The sequence below is a fragment of the Falco rusticolus genome, chromosome 4 (assembly GCF_015220075.1).
Source record: "Falco rusticolus isolate bFalRus1 chromosome 4, bFalRus1.pri, whole genome shotgun sequence".
Taxonomy (NCBI): Eukaryota; Metazoa; Chordata; class Aves; order Falconiformes; family Falconidae; genus Falco; species Falco rusticolus.
In genome coordinates this window covers 3,042,146-3,069,501 of record NC_051190.1, presented here as the reverse complement: position 1 = coordinate 3,069,501, position 27,356 = coordinate 3,042,146, and the positions used below count along the sequence as shown (strand labels likewise).

At 41.2% G+C, this 27,356-nt stretch overlaps 1 protein-coding gene across 5 annotated transcripts in view; it reads right to left on the bottom strand.

The window, feature by feature from the left end:
• Positions 1-5,234: 5,234 nt before the first annotated feature.
• Positions 5,235-27,356, bottom strand: part of ATG7 (autophagy related 7) — a 122,589-nt gene continuing 100,467 nt past the window's right edge. For 3 of the 5 annotated variants that reach the window (XM_037384645.1, XM_037384643.1, XM_037384644.1), the window contains one exon: positions 5,235-15,261. Coding sequence is in view for 2 of the 5 variants with exons in the window: in XM_037384643.1 (XP_037240540.1) it covers positions 15,229-15,261 (33 nt within the window). In the remaining 3 variants the exon portion in view is untranslated. The remainder of the gene's footprint in view (positions 15,262-27,356) is intronic. The other 2 variants (XR_005103805.1, XR_005103806.1) reach the window with 2 other exon arrangements.

Below are 27,356 nucleotides of genomic sequence, written 5' to 3'. Positions count from 1 at the left end.
TGCTAAGCAGCAGCTTTCTGAAATGCCAAGGAAAACATCTGTCTTCTCTCCATCACCGAGACAGACACAAAGGCAGCGGTCAACTTGAAGCTGTGTCAGCCACATGCCTGCTGCATTTAATAGTCAAAAAGCTGCTTATCTTAAAACTGTTTACTCAGTTCGGGCAAATACTGTGCATGCAGAATGCTTCTGATAGCATCCAGCTACCCACGGTGGAATCAAGGTTACATTATAAATCCAGGAAAACACAGACCTCAAAATCTCCTGCTTCATGAAATTTTAAAATAATGTGGGTCTAGGTGTATTAATGACATGTGACTTGTGTGCTAAAATTATGCACATAATATACCACTACAATTACATTAGTTCTAGTTAGTTAAAACAAAGTATAAAAAAATACATAAAAAAATTTTACTTTCAGAGAAAAAAAATGCTTCAAAAAAAAAAGTTCTCAGCTTTAAACCAAACCTTTGCTTTTCACAGATGTGCTGTAGCATTCTAAACTTTTCCCATTATTTTCATCCCCACTTCCCTCTCAAACAAACAAAAAAAAAGCTAACAATACTTAAAGATTAAAGCAGGGCCTTTCCTTTTCCTTCCAAGCGAGAAGTTCTTGGGCTCCTCCTGCTAAGGCTACAGAAAATCTCAGACTATGAGCTTCTCCAGAAGAAAACGGATGCATTTAAACGGTATCACAGGTGATTCAGCATTGGTACAGGGTTCACAGCAGCAGCGACATCCTTTTCCTCTACTTTCCCTGACATACCTTTATTTAACTTGATGCTACTTTTTTTCGTCAAACATTTTCCCATGGCATTAACAGTTACTGACATCGTTGTGGCTGCTAGAGCTCGTTGTCCTGTTTTATGTACTGATACAAACACAAACCCAAAGTAGCAGAAGCGCAGAGAGCTAAGAAACGGTCAGTCTCTCGACACTCCTGGCAGACAAGCGTCGATGTCCCCCGGCCTCGCAGCGGGACGCCCCAGGCCATTCCCCCCGCGGAGCCGTGGCTGCCGTGGAGCGGCCACCGCTGCCAACACCCGCTCCAGGTGCTGGAGGAACCCCCCTGCTCTGCCCTGGGGTGCCCAGAGGGTGCCAGGCAGCTTCGGCAGCGACCTCAGCACAGCGCGTACACCCTGAAGCAGGCAAGCTGCTCCCAAAAGTGATGGCAAACCAGGACCTGATTCAAATAGGCGACAAGAAGACCCCAGGTGAAAACCTCCCGCCACCACACTGACTTTCCCTAACCGTGAAAATGCTGGAAAGAAATTAACTGGAACAGATATCTAGTTGAAGATGATGATCATTTCTTCTCACTAATCAAATTTGCTGAAAATAAAGAAAAAAAGTCATCCTCTGTTGTGAAGGTCTTAACGGTATGCTTGTTTGTAAATCTCTCCTCCCCAGCAGCTCTCACAACTCCCCCAGGAATTTGAAAATCAAGATTAAAAGAAGTAATTTCTTAACCTGCAGGGTCAGCTAAGTAAAGCAACAACTGAAGCCAGTAAACCTATTTCTTCAAAAATAAGCAATATTCTCCTTCTGCCCCCTGAAAGACAGGCACACATACGTATGTAATTTACCTTTTGCTTTGAGAAAGCCTTAATGACCTACCAGGAACGCAGAATTAGCTGGTCCAGAGGCAAATGACGTATCAGAGCATGCAAGACATTTTCTCCATCGTAACAAAGCTGTGGCTGTCTGAATACAGGCTTAGAACTGGGTTCAGAATGAGCAACTGTACAAATGTCAAATGCACTTCAACTGTTGACGACTGCACTATAGACATCTAGACCAGACTTTTTCGGAGAGCTTTGTTTTGAACCACTCCCCTGGCATTTCATGCATTTGCTCATTCAGCCTTCAGCTTCCCCAGACTACATCGTGGAACGTCACCAGCTCCAACGGGGAGTTTTCAGGTGGGGAAATGAAGAAACCCCCAAGTCCTCCAAAGCCACCACCACACAGGACATGGTGGGATCTTGGGGCTCTTGTTTTAAAGATTTTCATGGGAAGAACAGATTTCCTCACAACAGAATTATTGCTTTTGTTGTTGCCAGGCTTACAACTGCAGTCTGTAATGTGAGTCAAGCCACGACCTTTCAGGATGATGCAAAATCAGCAACAGTAAATCAAACGGTGACTTTGCTGACATGTCTGTAACTTTGGTGATTAATCCAACAAATAAACAATTTCTGCTTGGAAATACAGGAAAGAGGAGTGTGGGATTCGCCTCCTGCTCTGCCCTGTTGCAGCTGAACTCTGGGTGCAGTTTTGGCCCTACCAGTTCTCACAGGAAACGGGAAAATTGCCTGGGTAAAGGCTGAGGACTGAAGTCAATAGCAGATCCACCCATAATACATCATTAAAGAAAGAGAAGCTAATGAAGGCAAGAAGAAATATTGTCCTATTTATACAAAACGTTTGTTCCTTTTAACAGTTGCCCCACAACAGATCCCATCTTCTCTCCATGCTGTCCCCCTGTGACATACTCCCAGAGCAAATTCTATGCATTTTTTCCCCAAGAGAAGCGTTAATTCTGCCCGCCCAGCTAACTCGAGCTCACACATCCATGCGCCGCCTTCCCTTCTGTGCCTCCTCCGCCCGCCCGGACACACAGCACTCACCACGGCTGCGTGAGCCTGCAGTGACTGGGCACAAAGGGCCCTGTGGCTGCCATACAACTAGAGTAACTCACTAGTGACTACGAAAGTAAAATCTGCCCAAGGCTCCAAACTCTGCAACTGTACAGATAGTTCTTTGGACTGACTTTTTCTAGACAATAAAAGAAGTACTTCCCTTGAGCTATTAATAGCATAGAAATCTATACTCAGAATTTCCAGAGCTCAACAAAAGAAAACGGTGAGTATATCCCGTTTGATTAGCTGCCTAGAACACAACACCTAAGGCTGGTTTACCGAGGAAAGATAAAGCACCATGGCTGCCAAACATGTGATCTCGCTACTACAGAATCAACAGGATCGGGACTTCAGGATTCTTTACACTACTCCACAGCCATCCAAAAAATGGTTTTCTGCCTTTATAATGTCAGGGAAAGGATACAGGTCATTGCTTTCATACTACTTCCACAAATCTCAACTGATTTGTTGGCTCTTTATCCTGCACAGATACCAAGGCGTAACAAGCAGAACAGTATCAAAGTGTTTCAGTGCCTAGAAATTTATGCCATGCAGTTATTTCGGTTTTAACTTACGTGAACAACTGTAAGGTGGTAAGGCAGTAACACTGATACCTCATCACAACTGGTTTACGTATTCATAGAACTCCTTGTATGAGAAAATATTTCCCTTGAATTTTTCAGAAGCAAAATTAGAATCAGGTTATTATAAATAATTCCATTTGGAATTAATTCTGTTCTTGAGCCATTTAGCTTCACATTTTCAAGTCTTTCTACATAGCCACAAAACAGATGTGTTCATTTTTAAATGAAAGAAAAAAGAAAACAGATTCTCGGGAATTGCGGGAACACAAAACAAAAAAAAATCCCAGCGCTGGGAAAGCAGCAACAACATTTTGAGAGTTGAGAAAGCTATAATCTACCCAACCAGTCAGACTGACGGAAAGTAAAGATTTGCTCCTCAGGAAACCTCCACTGCTTAGCTCTGCAGCCCTGACGTGGGAATTAGCTACACCATAACCTCCAACCAAAACACTTCAAGAACTTCCACACAGGGCGGTGTTAGGGAGCGTAGGGAATGTTCATTAAGGTACAGGATCACATCACGAAGCTTCCAGATATACATATTCTTTTATTTTTTTTTTTGCTTGTGGGTGAGAAGTCTGCTTCAGCAACTATATTGGTCTAATTCGTCTGTAGGTGCAAATTCAGAATGTTCCTCTCCTTCCTGAGAGCACTAGAAAAGTTGGGTGACAAAAGAGAAGTAGCACTTAATTTCTGCAATGGAGTGAAAGGGAAAAGTAGAAAGCTGGCTGGCTAACCTGTACTCCCTGCGATGCTTTGAAACCTTATAGCTACAGCGACTCACGAGGAAGCCCCAAAATAGCAGAAAATGGACGCGAAGCCTCAGGAGAGCTTCCCGAAAAATGCCGGGCCCCGCGCAGAGAAGGTCAGGAGCCAGGGAAATGAAGGGAAGCTCTTAGGAGGAACGTGAGCTCCTCGGAGCCAAGGACAGCGCCTCTGACGGGAAAGCTCCCGAGCCGGGGCACCTTGATGCGCTGCTCCTAAAGCCTCCAACAGGAAGCAAATCTCTTCCTAGGTGGCCTTTCCAGCCTCTTCCAGGTTCCTCTTACTCTGGCACTTGTGCTTTTCTTCTGCCTCTTCCCATCTCCCACCTAGAATGGAAACAGGGAAGGACAAGAAAATATGAGGTAGGACAAAAGAATGACCAGAGCTTCATTACAGGAAGGATTTCGGAGGATTCCAGGTCACTGGCTCTTCTCTCATACCTGAAGTTTTGTGCTGGGAGAAGTTTAACTGTGGAAAACAGGCAATGTGAAAACACTGTGGAAGTTTAGTAAAACACAAAGATGTCACCAACGCCACCACAGAGTCCCACAAACTACAGGTCATGGCAACTTATTTACACCCTGTACTTGGTTCATGAACAGTTCTCTGTATTTCACTCGGGAAATGGACAAGAAATGGTGGGTTTTCTCCTCTGGAGTAAATTTACAACATATGGTCAGAACGAATCAAGAAATGTTTGTCAAATCAGAAAATTAAAACCCCCGAACAAGTGCAATTCTTACCTGCTTCTTGATTCTTCTGTTCCATTACCAAAGTCAATGCACACCTTTGTTTTGTAAATGAATCCAAACCTTTAATTCTAGGGGACAGAAACTTTAAATGGCAGTGCAGGCCTTGGAGAACACAACTGCTATTCCTAGCACTCTGAGCCTGGATTGCTAAGTTACATTACCCTGAATCCCAGCCGTGCTAAGAACCCAGGCAAATGTGGATCCGAGTCCGTTCGGGAGCAGCACGCACGTACTGTGCAACAAAGAGTTAAGCTTCTAGCAGTCGGACTGGTAAAAAAACAACACAAGCCTCAAAACCAGAAACTCGTTTTAAAAAAAAGTGCACTCAATTAACTTTTTCCTTTTCTGTATTTCATTCCACAAGAAAAACACAGCTCTTTGGTGACTCTGGTATTTTAGCTGATTTGTTGCACAAAACCTAATGCTCATCCTGGTAGGCAGATCTTCCAGTACACACATGCTAGAAAAAGTAAAACTGAAATGGCAAGCACTTAAAAGTTAACAACAGATTTATTTAATCCTTTTTTACATACATAACGTTTTTAAAATACATGCTTAATGTAAGATTGTCTTTACATTTGAAATCAGACTCCTTTTAGAATTCCGGAACCCAGTTTAACACATCATCAAAGTTTGGCTTAGAACATCCCGAGCTGGGCATCCAAAACTCGAGGCCAGTGGCGGTCACTAACCACTTCTGAACAACTTGCCCGAACCGATCACGTTGAAAGGCATTAACAGACAGTGGTAGAGGTCGGATAGTCCTGTACAATCTCTAGTACCGATTCTATTGCCTGGCTGACTCGGTTGGGATCGGCCTTGCTACTAGGCACTTACTCAGCAAACGAGCCTCTGCCGAGTGAGCTGGGGCAGTGGGTGGCAGGCGGAGGTGACGCGACTCTCTTTGGCTTCGCCAGAGGCCTGTGGCAGAGCCCCTGTGTTCTGCCTCAGCCCATCTTCCCCTGCCTATGACTATTACGGAGAGGACAAAGTTGCTTTATATCAGCAGTGTTTTTAAAAATCATCGTAACTAATTAATCTCCAAACTGCGAAAGCTGGAACATAACATTATGGCTTAGGAAATTTCTGAAGCCACAACCGCCTACAACCACAGCAACACACTAATTTAAAAACAGCAATTTGTCATGTTCTGAAACAACATTCTGCTGCATATCCTCATGCAATGAATGTCAGCCCCTCCTGACATTCAAGTGACATTTAAATCACATTTTTTTCCATTCTGTTCCAGTATCTCAGATCACCAGGTATGTTGTTACTCTCTGTTCCTAGCTGACTCTTAAGCATTGGACATCTTGATGTTATCTATCAGAATCTCTTAATGACATTTCCAAATGCTAACAACAGGAAGCTACATTAAGTAACAGATATCATCATTGTTGGAAATGAAACTATAATTCCTCCAGCAACAGGGAAACGCCGTACACCCACCAGCTGACTTGCTCCCTGTTTCTCCCTTGCAAATCAGTGTGGTTACAAAGCAGCCTATCCTAAGTTTGTAATATCTGACTGCTAAACACTACTGAATTCCTATTCCACAAAGTATAGTTAGCAAGTAAATGAACTGTCTTACCCCAGGATTTCTGAGAGCCCTAGCATGTGAGTGTATCAGGCAGCTGGTGAGGATGATCTAGCTACATGCTACACATCAGCTGCTGCCCTGCAGGGCTTGTGGGGCAGAGTATGTATAGCTCACTCATTCCTAACTACTGCCCTAGACAAAATCACAGATAGTGTCTAACTGCATGCAAGAGACATACAACAGTAAACGTTTTAATTAGGGGAAAACTGTCTTTGTATCTGTGTGACCAAATACGTGCAGTGTTATTATATTTATGTCACGTATCACCTTAAAGCATTCCCAACTTAGTTCCAGTAACAATATACAACTGGTGCTCTCACAGCCACCGGGTGGAACCTGAGTAAGAGTTTTTCGGTAAAAGCATGCATGACCCCGGCACAAGGGTAATCTAGAAAACAAAGGATCCAAAGGAAGCTGAACAGCAACTTTAGGAAGGCTGAAATAAATTAAAAAAAAAAAAAAAAAAGAGATACAGAATCTTTTTTTTTAGACTTTGGTTTAGTGTGCCATCTGAAAAATAATTTTTGATCACGTGGTTCTTAACAGTGCTGAAGTTTGACAGAGGTTCACATAAATAGAAGACAGACCACTACCTATGGCAGTCACTGACACCACCTCCCTGAATACAAGGACTTTTAAGTTTTCCTTTAAAGTGCACCCACAACGGCACTGCCGGCTCTGTGAGAACCTGCGCAATCACACCACAGCCCAACGGACCTATCTAAAGTCTCCGCGGTGCTGTATTTCTGTAGCGTTCCAAAACTGCTACTATTTAAACAAAATGCCAGTGATCCTTTGCTCATGACAATAATGAGTAAAGTGCAACGCTTTTACAGCCTGTCCGTGAACACTAGGAATAAATGACCTAGACAGACATCCGACTTGCCACATTCCTTTGATGGCCAGAATTCCTGACATTACTTTTAACACCAGCTCAACCACCAGCTCCTGCTGTGACATCACTGGGGGTTTTGTCCAAGAAAGAAATGCGGATGCTGCAGCTGCCTGCCCCCCTACCCCTGCCCACCTGCTGCAACCACTGCCCTGCTGCCCTGGGGGATGCTCCAAAGCAGCACTTTGCTCCGGCTCCTCCCGTTTCGACCGTGTATTTATCCAGCGTTATCACTGCAAAGTATCAGTTGCAGGGAAGGAAACACTGAACCAAGAATCTGCTGATCCCTATTGAGAGCCGCGATGGAGATCCATTAGACTGGCACAGTAGTAAGAACACACGTTTCTTTTGTTTGCATTACTTCCAAAGTAATAATGGAAAATTGTGCTCAGATCTTTTCTTTCCCCTCCACCTCCCACCCCCCTCCCTCCCCAGCTCAGGAGCGATTTAAGAACGCTTTATAACAAAAGAACCTCAACTAAGGCCTAATTACAGTTATTTCATTCATAAATAGCTTGCATAGAAACGTGGATCTCCTGTCTTAAGTAAACTTCAATATCGGTGATTTCAATGTCTCCAAAGGCTAAAACACATGCAGTGTGGTTACTCATCACGGCAAGGCTGCCTTAGACCGTTACAACCCCTCTTCCCCTCCCCCCTGAAAAAAACCCAAGACAAAACAAAACAAAGCTGCAAGTATTAAAAGAAAACCCCACAGTCCCTCTTTAGGAAACAGGCAATTCAAACAAGAGTTGCCGGTGATGTCATTTCATTTATACATCGCTTGAGTCACTGGTTCCTGAGGAAGCGGCAACACCTACAGGATCACTGTATAAAAGTCAGGCTCTGAAGCATGGAATCAAAATAAAGACGCTTCAAGACAAAGCAAAACCCGCAAGCAAAATCATACCTACTTTATCGTTTCCTTGCTTCTTACACTAATTTGAAACAAGTCTGTTACTGGAAATTAATTTGGGTGGTCATCCACATCCCTCGCTTACCAGGGAGGCACCGAGCACTGGGGGTGCGAAGGGGATATTCACAAGAAGAGAAAAAAGAGTGAGGGGAAGGAAAAAGGACACCAATTTACTAGTTGTTAAAACGTAGATTTTAAATGCACTCGGAGTGGGCCAGACTTCAAACCTCCATGGCTCTTGCCTTTCTTCCCAGCCTATTGACATGATGTGGAAACAATTTTAGCAGCCTTCCTTTGTGCAGTTTCAGCCCATACTGGTTTTGATTTAGAAAGTAAAATCATTCCAGAAATGAGACGCTCGCTTGCATTTCAAATGCACCAGACTTCTGCAGCACTGCCTCACAGGGATGCATCAACTCCAGGCTCTTGAGAGGGTGCACACATCAGACCAAAGGAGAAACAGGAAAACACTACTGACCTCTTCCAGACGAATGTAACCAGAGTAATGTCTCTCCTTTCTTATTTACCTAGTGCATAAGATATTTCACTAACAAATCAAGCAATGAATCATTCTGCAGAGATCTCACAGAAACCAAATACCCCGGTGCCTAAAGTTACACACAAGCCTGAATTTTTGGATAATCAAAGACTAGTGAAGTAGCAATCCACAGTCACAGATGCAAGAACAGAAAGTAAATGCATGGGAAAGGTACAAAGACTAAGTTTTAAAGAATTGTGCTTTTGATTTGCAGTGGTACAACACTGTATCTATGCTTCTGTCTTTTCCTGTTAGCTTATGAAAATATTTTGTTAAGAAGCAATTTGAAATTTTTAGCATTTAAAATGAAATGCACGTGTGCATGTGACCTTCAGTTCCAGAGGCAAAGTCCATTGTGCTTTATATCAATGTCCTATATAAACATCTATTCAAAGAACAAGAGGAAACAGGCATTTAGGCTGCTATAGTAGATGGAAAGGATAAGTGCGTACTCCACGCCAGCCAGGAAACTTAACATGCTTGTTTTTAGAACTCCTGATCGCCCATTTTTATCCTCAAGCCCAAGGAAGCGGCAAGAAGCTACAATGGCAAAGGAGAACAGGCCTGGTTAAGCAGAAAGAGACCATGCCACTTCATCTGCAACATCCCGGCAAGAGCTTTTCAGAGTGTCCTACAACGTAATTCCACCGGATTTGAACACATGCTACGTTAAGTCACAACAGGCAGATAATATTGTCAATTATTGAAGGAAATAATTAGAACTTGAAATTATATACGGTTGGAGTGCTCAACTGCATCCTTATCCTGGGGTGAGATCATCTGAACTGGGAAATTAGGTGAAAAAACTGCTGCCCTAAGATACAGAATACCTTAAGGTACTTAACAGCATTGCTACCCAAGCTTATGGCTATTAATTCTTCTGGGAGTAGCTTCAGTTTCCCTTTTGCAGTGCCAAGTTCCTTGGCCAGGTTAAAATAATCCTCAAGTGACTCATTCCGAAGACGATACTACAACCTGGACAAATCTCTAGTTGTTGGCTGGTGGAAGAATACGGATTGCTGAATTTCAGCTACCGGACTTAAGAGAAAAGCGGCTCCAAATGAGCCCCAGCCCATTCCGGTTAACACTACGCGACTTCAACCAACAGTCAACAACACGCCAGCAAAACAACAGGTTGGAGCAACAGACCAGTTTCTTTGACCCAGGGAACGAAAACCATAGATATTCTTTGCCAAGTACACAGATCCAATTTCCATACATTGTACAGCTGAGGAATTAAACAAAAAGTTAAGAAAAAAAGCAAGGAGCATTCACCTCTCTGGGTCAACCTAGGAGTAGCGCTGCCACAAAGCAAGGGGTCCCATGGTCCGTCCGTTCGTCAGCCCCTGCCCTATGAAGAGTCATGATAGCGTCAGCGGTAGCAGACAAAAGTATGTCAATAACAGTGAAATGAGAAAGAAAACACTGTCAACAACTTGTTAGGGCTTTTTATATCAAAACCTGTCAAGTGCTGCACTGATAAAAAATAAAAAAAAGAACTTTTCAGAAATTCTGACACTGGATAGCTGAAGTGGTAATAGAAAGGAAAAGTCTAGATTAACTTCAAACCTAAAGCATGACCTGCGTGTTGTCACAGTACTTTTAAACACCGTCAGGGTTCTGGAGACGGTCCAGGCAGCTGCAAGGGAAAGAGCTGGAACCGAAATGGGCCAGGTAGGTAGGTGTCATAGGTTAGGAATTGACACAGGGCCAGACTGGGACAGTCCAAAGTCCTTCTAGCGTGGTATTTCTGTCTTTTAAAACAGTTAATCCAGGTGCTCTACAAGAGAGAAGGTGCACAAGACCCTCTTGAATGAAAGTTTCACTTTGGCAGGATATGCACGAGCACATCATCTGCATGGAACTTTTTATTAAAAAAAAAAAAAAAAGAAAGGGGAATAAAAGGAATTAATGAAGTCATGTCAAAAGATTCAGAAAAAAATATGGTAACAGGCTTGGGATGTCTTCCAGAGTATGTTTCTTAGGAAGTCTGCTAAAGTTTACCACGTTGCAAGTATTTCTTTAATGGCTCTCTTTGGAGTACAAGTGCTTATTTGTTTCTAAGGAAAGTACTGCATTAGTATTAAAAAAACCCAACCCTAACAAATTTGGTATAAAAATTTGGAAAATTGGCAAGGAGAAATGCCACCATCTAGCTGTTTATGTTCTCTTCAGCTTCTGTGCACTCTTGGTGCAACATGACAGCACAAAGGTGACTGGATGGAGAGCATGAGAACGGCTGTCTGCCCCGTCCAGCACTGGTGGGACCGGCACTGCACAGCACCCGGCAGCAGGACAAGAAAGGTTGTGACTACATGTTAGCTGGCAACATCTCTTACTTTTGAAAGAATGCAAGCTATCCTTCCTATTCCCGTAAGACTACAGAGTTAGGCTTTCCTTGAACTCTTAAGAGATGGTTATAAAGAGAAGCTACATAAAAATACCCACATGGATTCCGTCACAGCTCTTAATGATGCTGTAGGAAACAGGCAGAGTTTGTTGATCAACAGCCCAAACGCTGGTATCAGGTTAGTGACCTGTTCCCACATTATGGCACTAATGAGAGCCCTGCATGCCAAAGTCTGTTCTCAGTCACATCCCGGCACTCTCACTGGGTCTACGATTTGGCTAGGAAAAGAGGAGGAAAACTCCGCGGAAAGTTGGGAGCTGGGTGAGCTGTTCGTGGCCCAGCGCTATTCCAGAGGAGTGCAACGATGGAGTAGCTAGTGGTGGACTTGGCAGTGTTAGGTCTACAGTTGGACTCGATGATCTTAAGGGTCTGTTCCAACCGCAGCGATTCTATGATTCTATTAGCAATTCCATTTGGACTAGTTAACGTACATTCAGAAGGAATTCGTTCAGTAAGACGGAAAAACAAGTGCTGTGACGTGACTCTACAGTGCCTAGCGAAAAGTTCAGAAATACATAAAACCCAATTCAGTAAGAGTTTTCCATGAGAGCACAAGTGAGAAGTTAAAAGAAAAAAGAAAAGTATGGGGAAATTATTCAATTTTGCTAATAGTTCTGTTGAATATATTTAAGGTGAGCAGCCAAATCTTATACAAAGAAACAGAATTAGAAAGAACATTTCACAGGAAGTGGAATAAGAGTATCAAAGACAACAAAAATGAAATTTTAGTTCATGTCACTGGACTTCTCTGAGGACACAATACCAAAGCCAGACAGAACACAGGGAAGGGAGAAGAATTTTTCCAGGCTCAAGCTCTACAATGTTAAGGGCTGGAGCAAACTCTACAGTTTTCTTTGAAGTGGCAAAGTAACTTGTGCTGATTTCTACTGAAGCAGAATCTCTCTGTAGTTCTTGAGAGTCATCAGCTTCCTAGGAATGTACATCCTACGGTTGCATTCCTTGGTGATTTTCTCGACCAACCTGCTTGGGCCATCGTGAGTCTTTCTTCATGGATCTAAGTGTAATTTTCAAATTTGTGCCCTTTCTCCCTCACAGAGCCCTATGTTGAAGTCTGAAGACTCAAATTAGCCCCATGTTTCACAGAACAGATTCTCATGTGAGCTGAACCACCTACTGGCCGTGACTCTGCTGGCTGTAACGGTGCTGAGACAATTAATTACACACCGTGTAAAGGGCATGTCCTAGGCAAAATTTATTCCTAATCAACAGACTATGACACAGGTGAAGAGGACTTAACAGCAGACTGTGAAAGCAAGGATAAAAGCAAGGGGGTGTTTTAAAGAAGAAAACTTTCATACAGAATCTCAAGTACCTCCCTTCCATGAATGTGGTACCACTCCATAACACATTCTAGAATTCAGCTGGCAAACACACTGAAGGGATGACACTGAAGAAAAATTCTAGTCAGCAGAAGTGTGAAAGGAAAAGAGAGGCTCCCAATCCATGAGTTTCTATAATACTCAAGCACAAAAAGGATGTCAGCAGCTCTCCGTTGAGATCTGTGGTCTTTATTAAATGTCCCCAGATGTGATGCGAAGGTGTCACAGTTGCCTTCTGTGAGATACAGTCCCACGCCCCCACTCCCACAGAAGGCTACTGCATTTCTGGCAAGAGGAGCAGGTTTCTCTGAGGCTGTTCGCTCCCTCTTCCCAACAGATGTGGTTTACCTGAAAAGCCATGGTAGCTGTTGGGTTCTGCATCAGAAGTATGAGTTTGGGCTCTTCACTGATGCCTAGGAGGTCATGGCAGCACAAATAAAATTTAAATGCTACCTTGCTTCATGAAGGAGGTAAAGTTTAGCTTCTTCCATTAAACGGCAATAACTGGAGCTGAGGACTGTGCTGAAATCCTGCCATGAAGTGCACACAAGCCCGTAAATAAATGTGCTTATCTGCTAATAGTATTTGAACGTGCACTCATTCATTCATTTGAATGGCTTCTCAGGATTTCTCTCTCAGTGAAATGCCAAGAAATTGAGTAAAAGCAAAACAAGAACAACGCTTGTCGGCAAGGAGAAAGAAAACAACAGTATAGTTAGACAACGGAAGTTATTCCAAGTCAAACTGAAGTGTTTCTGAACATCAGAGACATCTGGGAAGCATATGTACAGGAAACAGCTCAGCCTGAGAGAGCTGTACGTTACTGAAATTACAGAGGTAAGGAAACGTTGTATTAACCCTGAGTTTTGAACCTTTCGATCTTGTACACGTCTACAGTTAGATACCGCCAATGCAAAGCTACAATGTGACTTTAACAGGATACTTTTAGATATTTAAAACAATTTACCAGATTTCAGAAAGATTTCTAGTTTTCAAGTTTTAGATAACCAAAAAAATGCAAAAGAGACTTTCACTCTCTATGGTTAGCAACTCCAAAGGATAAAAATGTCGATCGCTCCCTTTAAACCGCCCTCGTACTCATTCAAGGCTAACAAAATGGAAGTCATTTGAGCTCATAACTAATTATGTACATCAACAAACTGCTTTAAAATGGACATGGCACGTTATCGATCTTATTGTTCACTGCCTGACCACCAAAAGAGCAGTTTCCTGCGATTACTAGTCTTCCAAAAATATACATTTCATTCATATATATTTTTATATTACAATGAAGTTAGCTAAACAAGACATTCCCTTAAGGCTACTTAAGAAATCACATAAATATAACGAATATCATAGTTAAAATAAATAGAAACAATAGCTATTTTAGACACTTGACGCAAACCTCAGCATCTCTCCATAAAGCTCCTTTATGACTGGAACATGGGAGTTGCAGGTATCGTAAGTTTTTAGGGAAATTTGACCTGACAAAACTTCTGATGTGGCATAAGAAAAGCTGGGAAATTATCTGCACCGAATATTCAGGGCTTATGTTAAGGAAGAAACTAAAATAATTGGATTGACCCACTAATTTTCGTAATACTTACAGGAAATAAAGACTGCTTGACAGATAAAGTGATTTGCATGTTTTCTGAGTGAGTTAGTCCATAATCCCCACAATATACAGCTCTAAAAGGGATTGCAAATAGACTTCTAAAACCTATGCCAAGATAAAAAACAATATTCACTTTCAACTTTAAAGTAATGTACTTTGACCTTTTACAAGTCCTTTTTTCTCAAGTTATCTTTTCAACTCAAGGATTTCCTAACTACTGTTTGTGCTCAGCTATAATCTCTGAAGCCATTCCTGATGCTGCAAAAATTGAAAAACTTAAAACCCAACCAAAATGAAAACCCTAATTGCTCTTTTTTTTTTTTTTAAAAACACCTGTAAAGTACTGGGTGAGAGCATCCAAGAATAGCGGAGCTAGAGAACCGATTTCTCATTTCAGTTAAGCATTTCTCGACAAGGTTTGACTTTATCAATGACCTACCCCCACAAAGCAATTTTTACTATGTAACAGCCTGCTCTGAACTTCAGGGGCTCCTAATCATGATACCAATGCATTTTGGTCTTTCCTGTGTAAAAATAAGTCAAACCACATTTTTTCCCATAGCATGAAATTATGAGACCTTTACAGAGAATAACACCTCCATTGACACAGGCAAGAACTATCAGTTGTACTATAAACATGTACCTAGAAACAGCAAGCAACGTGGTGTAGGCAGTAGGTGTAGGTTCTTACCTACTCCTGCTTTCTTTTAAGGATTTAATTCCCGATAGCAGAATGTTCTCCATCTTAACAATAAATTCCAACTAAAGGGGCACAAATCTGGGAAAGATGAAAAAAGACATTTAGACATGCTGCTTGGACACGTCCATGGACAAGCAAAATAAAAACTGGGGCGAATAAAACACCACAGCTTACTTAGGCAGCGTATTTTACATGTAAGCCATATTCAGAAACTAAAAAAAAAAAAAAAAAAAAAAAAAAGGTTTAAACATAACCACATTGCTTTAGTTATTTACATAATAAAAATGAACATGTGGAGAGTTATATCCATAACATACTGCTTTTAATGTGAAGGTATTAGTGTCAAACTGTGGATTATATTTGTTTGTATTTGTAGCAGTCAGCACGGGTAAGCAATCATTAACTTGTCAAGGAAGGGATCAAAGGCAGTGCTGCCGTCCAAAGCAGGTCATCTTCCACCTTATCCCGCCGATCTCAAACTGTTTCATCATCACTCATGTCCCAGATCTGCAACAAAAAAAAGGAAGTGGAAATTTAGCTTGTGGAGTTTCAATATACTTTTAATATACCTTTATAAAATCAGTATTACTATTTAAAAGGAAGAATAAATAACATTTTATGGACTATTGACTAACACCAGTGGAGCTTTATATAAAATTCAGAATTTTTCTCTTCTGTTAACAACCTACACACCATTCATTATTTCTAACTCTGGGGGCATTTTTTAACGTACACTTTTCAGCATTTGTTCCTGACCTTTCAGTTTGGTTACTTACTATTTATTATCATTTAGAGTGAGCAGCAGACCTAAAACTAGACTTTTTGTTTTGGTTTGCTGACTCACTGGCACATACTTAATGTAGATAAAAACTTATAATAAATAGCATACTTCATTAAAATTGCAGAAAATTTTCAAGTCATTCATAAAGAACTAATTGTTCTCCAATACTTCATTTTGTAGTCTAATTTTAGATCTCAAGAACAGCAGCATAAAGATAAGAAGTCATATGATGTTCGTATTTTCCCATTGTTGAAATAAAATTAAAAACCACGTTGATTTTTCTTCTGCAGTACAATATAATTGTACTTACACTTTGCTACTTGCCCTTGTTCAGTAAGTGATTATAGATTGGGGCAAAAAAGTATTTTCACAGAGTACCACGAAATCTGGTATCCTTGTGAACACGCTAAGGTGAGTGTTATAAATTCATACCGGTTACCAGGGAGCAGAACACATGATGTAAAGGAAATATAGGGACTTGCAGGCAGAACTATTTGGGGTGAGGGGAAAACATATTCTGAATATATACTACAAGCTTTTCTTCCAGAAAGCATGGGTATTCTTAAAAGACTTCTCCTGATTATTTTTTTAGGTTTATGGCAATACCCTCCTTCCACTTGGCAGGGCTTGCAGTAGCTTGGGATGAGGACTAAACATGGGTACCTAGCTCTGAATGGAATTTAATATTATCATACTATAAATTCTATACTATATAAAATTTCCTCTCTGACTTGGAGCATTTCAAACTTGCCTAAGTTAGCAGCAACACTGCTGGAGTACTGTGACAAGCCTTTTTTGATTAGGAGAACAAGAATGCCACTTGCAGGGCACACAGCACTCAAACCGGTGAGCCCCTCGCCGCCAGACCCCTAACACAAAGGAGCAGCACCAGCCCTTTGTTCCTGTGGGAAACAAAATTCAATTTATTTGTTCCCCAACAATTTGTGTGTCGGCATAAAGTGACCTAAGTTATTCTCTCATTTTACATCCTGACAACTAAAATATATCCACAGAAGTACAGAACGCCAGATGTTATTTAGACCATAAATTCTTCAGGGCACAAAGTGGTATTTTACATATATACAGTGTCTAGTACAATGGGGCAGTGTTCACAGTTGCACAGTTGTTCACGGTTAGACAAATAAAAAATACAAACAACCCCATTTCTAGACAAGCAACAATGAACGCTGACCTGTTGCTTTAATAAACCTCTTCAAGACAAAATGTAGTATTTCTGGAATTTGAAAACATTCTGAAAAAAGCTCTTCAAAATTCAACCTCAGAAAACATAGAAAATCAAACATTTCTATGCAGTGCTACAAGCTGTGTAAAATGAAAACTCAGAATGGCAAGATTTTCTCAATTCCTAGAAGCGCTGCAAAATGGTGGTGGAAATCCTTATGGAAAATACTGAAGGAACAGTTTGTTTACAAAAGAAAAAAAAAGTTTTCATCCTGCCCTAGATGAGCAGCTTGGAGCTTGCCAAGGCAAACATAAATGTCCAGCTCACCAGTCAGGGTCAAGGATGTGGAAAATAAATACAAAACCCAAAAACTTTAAATAGACTTTATGGTATGATTTGAGCTGGCAAAAAGCAAGAAAACCAAAGTTCAGACCGATAGTCCACTTTGTCTAGCCCGCTTTAATTTTTGAAAACAAAGCCCATAGATTGTAACCCTTACAAACGCACCGAGCAGCACGACAAACACTTTTAAAAATACACCATGAGGTGACTCAAAGACAAAAGCGAAAGAAGCCAACTGACAGCCCTGAACCGTCTGCTTTACCTGCTAAGCAGACACATCGGAAGGCGGCCAGCTTCTCTGCTCCGTGTGCTCCCATCCCCCCGCTGATCTGGGCAGCGGGGGTCAGAAGGCAAGCACGCTCCCCGCTCGGTTTGGTTTTTTGCAGAGAAAGGCTCATCAGGGTGCCAGTTATATTAGTGGTTTTGTGACACGGAAATACCTCCACCCAGGAACCGGTGAGCTGCTCCGCAACTCCTGCGAAGGCTGCAGAGCCCTCCTGCTTTACCTGCCTGACGTGCAGCACTGCACGACTCTGACGCCCCGCGCAGCACGAGCGGCAGCTCCACCGGCACTGCCATTGCTTTTGGTTGAAACTACAGGGAAAAGAGCAGCTCCCTGTACTTGCCCTTAGCAGCTGAGCACCTCGAGTAACTTGAGGACTAAGCCCAAGCACAGCAGCAGTGCCTACTAGGTTACTGGGGAGGTACAGTACTGTTAACAAGAGGGTGAAAGTGAAAAGAATGACAAATTCTCTCCTATCTAAAGCACAGCTCTTTTCTAGGAGGCTTTTAACACGAAAATATTTGCAAAAAGATTGACATTAAGGTTCACAGGTATTTAACCACTACGCAAACATCCTGGATTGAGAACTATTTTATTTTTAAACATCTGAAAAGTATGCTATGATTTTACTTCCAGGAGAACGAAGACAGATTACACTTCATCTATCACGGCAGTCATAACCATAGAATCATGACAAATGGTTTGGGATGGAAGGGACCTTAACGAGCACCCAGTTCCACCCCCTGCCACAGGCAGGGCCACCTTCCACCAGTCCAGGTTGCTCCTAGCCCCGTCCAACCTGGCCTTGGGCACTGCCAGGGGGAGGCACAGCATTGTGTGTTGGATCTTACCAAGGTTTACGAAGAACAGAGTAGTAGTACCTTAATCAATGACATGCAGAGGGGAGAGGAGAACATGAAAGAAAACAGAAAAATTAAATACAAAAATGAAGAATTGCATGCTAATCTAAAGACAACAAGCTATGTGATATCGCGCAAAAGAAGCTGTGTTAAATGTCAATACGAACAGCTAAATGATAATATATCATAGTCTTTGTTGAGAGCAATATGAGTTTCCATGAAAAGACAATTAAACCACATAGACTATGCAAACTTTGCATATTACTTCAAAAGAATGAAACTTTCAAGAGGAGAAATCATGAAACACCGAAAGCCATGAAAGACAATGTCTATAATGACTGTCACGACACGAACCTGACACCCAACCCAAGCTGTGAATCTGGATTTTGTTTTCACTTCTCTTCTGTCCTGCAGCACACCTGGGTAAGTTAAACCTAAATGCAGCTACAGGCAATGACAGGAAAAGTAATAAAATAGGAAGATAAGAAAACAGCTGTCAAAACCAACCCCGCCTGTACAAATCTGGACAGATCATCTAAATACACCTGCTTCTTCAAATACGTGCTTTTATGTTCAAACCTCTTTGGAGAGGTTCTTAAATTTCAGATACAAATTATGTCTATTCAGGATAAGAGAAAGTTTCCCACACTTGGAATTACAAGTATTATTGTCTTACATAATAGAAATAATGGGGGGAGGGGGAAGTCCCTGTGCATTAACTTTGCTCACAAGTTCCCGCTGATTGATTTTACACAGCTGCATTTTGCATGTTCAATACATCCTACTGAACAGAGAGTTTTGCATTTCCTTCATACAACAGTAACACCGGGTACCTGAAATTTAACTTCCATGACAATGGTTCCAAAATTAGGTGTTCACCTACTGCAGCAGGTAGTGGCTTTGCATCTTGTAATTAACATATGTAATTCAAAAGATAACTACTGTTTATCTTCTAAACAAACTTGCAAGAATATAAATGTACCCTTAGAGGATTCTTGTAAGTTTCTTGCCAGCAGGATTTGCCTTAAAAATGGCCACCTCATTAAGAGAGACAAAACAAACAAACAAACAACCCCCACAAATACTATTTTCTACACACAACTGAGATAAATTTACATACACACGTACCAAACCCTCTGCTTAGGAAAACCTGGAGTAGTTTTATTATGCAAACCACAGTATTTACTATGTTACAAATGCTCCAAATACAGTGGAGAATAACAGTCAAATTCTACAGGCAAAGGCAAGGGCTGAAAATTAGACATTACATACATCAAAGAGCACAGCTGAGTATCACATGAGAACATACAGCTTCCCAGATCAATTACGGCTTATCATATCTTGGTCTTTGATTTAGAAATGTACACTTAGGAAATCTAAACAAATGAAAAATGAATACATTCAAGCACATGTTTAAAATTAAAGTAACTGAATTATTTCACAACCACAAAATGTGAACTTTTTGATAGATAGGAGATTAAACGTATTTTTGTTCTATGCTATAGCAGAGAGACAATACATCAGAACTTTTGGCAGCTTAAATTACTTTACAAAATATGTGTGCGTGTGTCTAAATACACTTATGCTAGAAAAGAACATCAGGCTGCATTAACACACCTTGTGTGACTTGTTCAGTATTCTTCTTGGACCACTGGCTGTATCTTTCAGGAATGCAACAGAAATGAAATTGCAACTTGAAATTCATTACATGCTTGCAAGTTCTAACATGCAACGTTTTCAGACTTCACGGTATAGACTGAGGGATAATTATAAAGTTCAGCACTCTCCTTTCATCTTGGATACCTGATGCACAGTAAGCACTACCCTTCATCTTACTGAAACCGAAAACACTTCAAGCATTTTGCATATTCAACAATTCCTTCCCCATCCCCCTTTCCCACAGGAAAAAAAAGCCATAAATGAACAATCAACATGAGCAGTATCCTGAACTGACATATTTCTCTTTGTTCAGAATTTATACCTAGATGCACGTCAGAGCCTGCATAGTGCACTCTGTGGTGAAGTATGTTCCTCACTATCTAAGAAACCAAGGTAATGCACTTAAACAAGGATCTACTCTTGCTGCCAGTGGCAAAAGTTTATCCTACAACAATTCCAGTGGTTCCAACACAATTTTTTTCAGAAGTGGCTGCTGACTTTATATAATTAAACTGTAGCTAAAATCAGGTTTGGCTATAATCTAAGGAATTAACTGTTAGATACTTCTTAATTCAGTTGACACAGAAATTGCAAACTTAAACACACAGACACAAAGAAATTAACCTTAAAAAAAAAAAATCAAAGCCAAGGATTATAAAAACTGCATGTCCTTCTTCAAGCTCCTTTATTTAAACAGTAAGTAGAGAAAACTGTGGATAGTTTTCCCAGATCCCTGTACACAATGGTGCTACCTCAGGTGGTTGAGATGGCTGACAAATTCCTGGCAACCCTAGTACCTCCGTAAGTGCCTTTTTTCTGTCCCTGCCTTCACAGCCTTTCCTGTCTGAGTGGTTTACTATCTTGCAAAAAATTCAACTCCATCAACTTTGTGCTTTCTTTTAATGATGGTGCCCCTGGTTGATGCTTGTTTTCCCTCTATAGCCTTTCCAAAATTCTGTATTTTCAGCCCATAGCCACAGCTTAAAAGGTCAAGGTCACGAGGCATTCTCATTTTGATCTCAATGAACAGCAACTATTATTCTTTGAGTTCCTCCTGTATTCATTTATCTTGAATAGATGTATAGATGTATAACACTTCTCATGAGTGGCCTCACTTTTCATACAAAATGCAAACATTACCTCTCTCAAAATCACCTTACAGACTTCCACTTTGCCAGCTGCAACATGTTTAAGAATCCTGCCATCACCTTTCAGGGCACCTTTCCTCCTCTGATGCCTTTCATTTCATCATTTTATCAAGCTACAAGTGTCTTGAATTTGATTTTCCGCCCCTTTAATGATCACTCAATTTTTGTATCCTTTTTTTCTGAGAATGTCCTCTTCCAAGATGGACTTTATACTTCGTTTTGACCTATCTACATTTGAGCCATTACTGCAAAAGTCGGACAATAGGCAAATGCAGCAAGTGCCTTAGCACATGGGCTTAGCCAGCTCAGACACACAGTACAGAACAAATACAGGCTGGGTGGAGAATGGACTGGGAGCAGCCCTGAGGAGATGGACTTGGGGGTGTTGGTGGACGAGAAGCTCAACATGGCCTGGCAATGTGCCCCTGCAGCCCAGAGAGCCCCCCGTGCGTGCCCTGGGCTTCACCAGAAGCAGCGTGGCCAGCAGGGCGGGGGAGGGGAACCTGCCCCTCTGCTCCGCTCTCCTGAGACCTCTCACCTGCAGTGCTGCATTAACACAAGAAGGACACGGACCTGTTGGAGCGAGTCCACAGGAGGCCACGAAGACGACCAGAGGGCTGGAGCAGCTCGCCTGTGAAGACGGGCTGAAAGTTGGGGCTGTTCAGCCTGGAGAAGGGAAGGCTCTGGGCAGACCTTACAGCACCTGCCAGTACCTAAGGGGGCTGGAGGAAACAGGAAAGCTGGAGAGGGACTATCTACAAGGGCAGGTAGTGATAAGACAAGGGGCAATGGCTTTACCTGAAAGAGGGCAGATTTAGATGAGATATTAGGAAGAAATTCTTCATTATGATGGTGGCGAGGCGCTGGCCCAGGCTGCCCAGAGCAGCTGTGGGTGCCCCATCCCTGGCAGTGCCCAAGGCCAGGCTGGACGGGGCTGGGAGCAGCCTGGGCAGGGGGGTGGAACTAGATGGTCTTTAAGGTCCATACCAGCCTAAACCATCTGTCATAGTTTAACTGCAGCTGGCAAGCGAGTACCATGCGGCCACTCGCCCACTTCCCCCACTCAGTGGGATGGGGTTTAGAATCAGGGAAAAGCAGGTATAATTCAAGAGTTGAGATCAGAACAACTTAATAATTAAAATAAAATATCTAATAACAACAACAACAACTGAAATGAAAAGTAGAGAGAGGGAGAGAGGAATAAAAGCCAAAAGGGAAGGGGAAAAACCAAAAAAAGTGATGCACAATGCAATTGCTCACCACCCAGGGAGCGATGCCAAGCCAGCCCCCCAGCAGCCACCAGCCCCTCCCAGCCAGCTCCCCCCAGTTTACATCCTGAGCCTGATGGTCTGTGGTATGGCACATCCTCTTGGCTCCTTGGGCTCAGCTGTCCCGGCTGTGTCCCCTCCCCAGTTCCCCTGCCCCTCCAGCCCTCCCCTGGCAGGGCCCAAGAAACTGGAAAGTCCTTGACTCAGTATAAACAATACTTAGCAACAACTAAAAACATCAGTTTGTTATCAACATTATTCTCATATTAAATTCAAAACACAGCACTGCATTAGCTACTAAGAAGAAAATTAACTCCATCCCAGCTGAAAGCAGGATTCTCTCCTGGACTTGAAACCAGAGCATTTTCCATGTGTCTTCAAGAACTGGCACCTGAAGATTCCAAATACTTTGCAAGGTATATTTAAGAATAAAACAGAAAAAGGCAAGTAAACAATACAGAAAGTATTTGTTTACAGTGTAAACTTTTAGCTAGAAAGCCTTTTTAATATCCTCTCGTAATACGTTCCAAACAGATATACAAACAGTAGCACTGGGCAGTAATTATTCCCTTCTGTTTTTATAGCAGTTTTCCTATGTATTCATCAGAATATTACATGAAAACACTCATAAAATGGATTTTTTTTACATGACTAAGTTAATGAAACAACACAAGGAAAGAAACAAAATAAAAAGCATACTAGGTTTTTTTTCTGTAAGAATGCATCAAGACCCATTTCCTTCCATTGTTTCTTGTTTTATGAGGGCAAAAACAAAGCAGAGAAGCAAACAAATACAAAACCAATTTCTTTCCCCTTCTAAAAGCACTTTGGAGCCAAACCCACCATTTTTCAGGGCACAGCACTTGAGTTGTTGGAATGATGTATACCTAAGAGCAGAGTTTCTACTATTAAGTCTTTTCCTCAGGCTCTTAAAAACTGAAAACAAACAAGTGTGAAAACAAACAACTACCCCCACACACCAAGCAGGTTTGATGATTGCCATTATCCTATTTTGTCTGGGATTTTAAACTTTGTTTTACTACCACCAAAAGGCAACTATCTAAACTGAACGTCTGTTTGAATGAAGCCACAATTAATGTAAATACCATCATAGTAATGACTAGGTCTGATAGAAACCCTTTGACTGAAATGCAAATGAAAACACTATAGTATATAGATACATGCATTTGAATTCTTCTATCATCTTCCTCCTTTGATGTGCCCAGTTTTTACATTAAAAATAAAAATATGCGTAAGTCTATATTCGCTACATTTCTAAATCCAAAATCACAAATAAAAATCACCCCAAAAAATATTTTAAACCCCACCACAATGTAGATTTAAGCGCAAACTGACTTTTCATGGGTTTCACAGCCTCAGTCTGGAAATCTGGATCATATACACAAACGTATCTCTCAGAATAATTAAGACCATTTATACATCCGAGGTCTATGCCAGTCCAGCTACACAGACTGTATGTGTTTTGCTGCAGATCAATAGCTTGCCGTGTTCCGCTACATCCTTTTAACTCACCGGTGCTGCATGACTGCTGTCTAGGACCCAAAATCAGCTTTGAGGTCATACAGAGTCAAACGTTTGTTAGTTACTGAGCAAAAAAAGAGCAGCGGTTTAACTACACAAGCTATTCAGCTGAATTTCAGAAATAAACAATTCAGAAACAATAAAGAGATTATATGACATGATACTTGAGGTCCACTTGGTGTTCCCATACAGGGTCACAGCTCAGCTGGAGGATACCTCTGGAAATCACTTTGTCCACACTTTCAACTTCAGTCAGGGCCAACCAGATCAGGATGCTCAGGATCTTGTCCAGCTGAGTTTTAAGTATTTCTGAGATTTCTCAGCCTCTCTAAGAATCCTGCTCCAGTGTTTCACTTTACCTCCAACCATAAAATTAAATAGTCTCTTGAAAAATTAAATAGTCTCTTGAAACAAGGATCATCTTCATGAGATTAGTCCACACCCACGACATAGCCATAAACATGCCATCCATCATCATCGTCCTTGCAATGCTTCTTTATAGCACGTGTGCATGGTTGACAGAGCAACACCTTCGTACTGGGAACAGAAGACTGCTCTACTTCAAATATTTTCAGCAGCTTAAAGATACTAAGTTATAAAGGTGCAGTTCTGTTCACCTAATAAACCTGATAATCCTTATATTCAAAAGAAATTCAGGCTGTAACTAATGGCTGGTCAGACAGGGAACACGTTCCTGGACGTGCGTTCCGACAGCCCCTGTGAAGAATCAATCATCTCACCACTCTTCATGGAGACAGCGAGCTGAGTGGGAGAAGGAACTAAGATCGGAATTTGCAAAACATGTCATATGACAAAAGGTGACTGCCAAATGTTATGAAGACCCTTCAGAACTGGAAAAATTTCTTGCTCATTTTCCAAAAATTTCCCAAGTTCTGCAAGTAAAAAAAAGGTCCACAGAAATCCTCGGAGCTGTACTGACTGATCGAAGCACATAGACCATTTTCAGATGGGACAGAGAATCCCATAACAATAAAAAGTATCGTTAAAATAATAATAATTTTTAAATTTTAATTATTTTATATTTAGAAATATAAATATAATGTATATTTATACATAAATATATAATATATATATTTATAATTACAAAATATTATAATTATTTTAAATGTTTAAATTATTGTTAAAATAATAACAATAAAATCATTAAACATCACCTAACTCAGATATGAGTCACGTTTCAATCCTATGCCTACAGTATTTTCTTGTTTAATCAACCACACTACTCCCTCTTCACAAAGTTTAGCTGCCAAAGACAAACAAAATATGCATTAGTCTAAATAATTCCAAAATGAATAATATGGATCCTTTTCAGCTCAGTTCACATTTTCAGAAAATAATATTTCGCAGAAAAAACTAACGCAGATTTCACACATGCAGTTATGTCATCTCCCATGCACATGTTGTACACGTCTTTATTTCCTCTAGTGTACTGTATATAACACATAGGTAATAGAAAACTTGAAAAGCAATCAAAATATTCATTTGTTAAAATTTTTATTTATCCAGCAAGCTCACTAATCTCATCATTGCTTCCATGGAGATACATGTGGTGTATACACAATATTTCTATCTTGTGGAGCAGGCATCAAGAAGTTATGGAAAACTTTCTCCTCTCTCCTCTTACGCACAAAGAATGCTCTTCATATAGTTAGAAACTAAAATAATTTCTGAAGACACCAGCCAAAACTAAACGAATAAAGGAAGATGGTTTCCAATGCAGTATAATTTATGCATTTATCCGATTTATTCCATGTTAGATAGTTCAAAAACTTAGAGAAGATAAATGCATTTGTAGTAACATCTTACATGCCAGATTATTATTAAAATCCTACGTGTAACTTTTCCCATTCAGTTATCAAATAGTATAAAAATAAATATTACCCAGAAAATTGCAAGCATTGGTATAAAAGCACAACCAGTAAAATATTTAGATATTTAAGGTATGGACGCTCTAGAAATACAGCAGGCAGATCAGGTTTGTAGTTTAGTTCTACTAAACCCCTCTTGTTTCAAATGGCCAGAAAAAAACCACGAGAAGGCGGAAGGTGCATCGGCAGCAGCAGACCTCTCCAAGCACACTGCCTCACTCTTCAAGCACGTGCTACATCCATACGTTACACAATTTTCTAAGTAACACAGGCAGCCTCAAGTCCACTTAAAAACCTATGTAGTGACTCGGGAAACAGTTCTGAAACTACGTGTCCAACCCGGATTCAGCTGAAAACATGTACAAGTATCAGATTTATTTTTATAACGCTTCCATTAATATGGAAACAACTGAACAAACAAGCTGACGATATTGTGCAGAGACTTTGTGCTAGGAGGGTCTTGCATGACTCTTTGGATTCTTTTCAAAATTGCTTTTGATTTTCTGACCACATAATTTCAACATCTGTTGGACTAACAGATTGTTTGCGAATACTTCTATCAAATCTCCTTATTCAATTCTCTCATTTCCCCTTTATCTGTCCTGCTAGACCTGCTTTAACAAAGTGGAATCCTACTTGCTCTCCTGTTGCTTTTTCTCACTTCCAGAATGCAGTACGAAAGCAATACTGCAACAAGCTCCTGATGGCAAATGAACCTTATGGCAGCCTGAAGGCACAAACTGTTGGGAGATGGCATGACCATGCAAAGCGGTTTGTGTCTTTGGGTGCAGCAAATCGGTCACCAATTCAAACTCAAACCCACGCTGCTGCACTTCATTATTTGTAACCCAGTGCTCTGATGAAGAGAAACAAACACAGCCCCTCCAATGCAATCTACCTGGTACAAAACAATCTCTTTATTACACGTCCATTCAGTCTAGCCCAGCTTAGCAAAGCACGTTGGCAGTACCACAGGAACACCAAGCAAGCAGCATCCCTGTAATGCAGGGTACCTTGCAGATGTGCTACAGTAAAGGCTTCCCAGTGCTTGTCAGCCAAACAGCTTGTTTTGGCTCAGAACACAACAACCACCCCACCCCCACCCCATCTGGGATTACTTTGATCTTTTTGCCTACTATATGATTGTAATTACACTGAGTTTCTGGGATCTATGGGGACCACAGAAAGAGCACGTTAATCCAACTGTGAAAGGCAGAATGAGAAACTACTTTTAAAAGTCTGATTGCAGGGCGGCAAATATAATCAGTATGTTTCCAAAACGAGAATAGAAACCAAGGCTGTTCAATGAATTTTCCACAAAATTCATCTTAAAACAAGCATCAGATCTCGTGCACTATGAAAACACACTTTAGTTCTTTGTGGCACTAAATTTACATTAACTACCCCATTTTTTTCACTTCAACACCTCCTCTTCTCCCCCAAAGAAAGAGCTGGAATACGCTTATGAGGTTGTTCTGCCTAATTTTGAACAATGAAGTGTTTTAATTCAAACACAAAACTGTAAAATGCGGCAGGGCCTGCAGGGATAGCCCCTCCTGCTGCGATCCCCAGCAGGCCGCCCCAGCCAAGGGATGCCAGGCTACAGAGAGATGCCCCCAGCGCAAGGACGCGCGCGGGGCGCAGCGC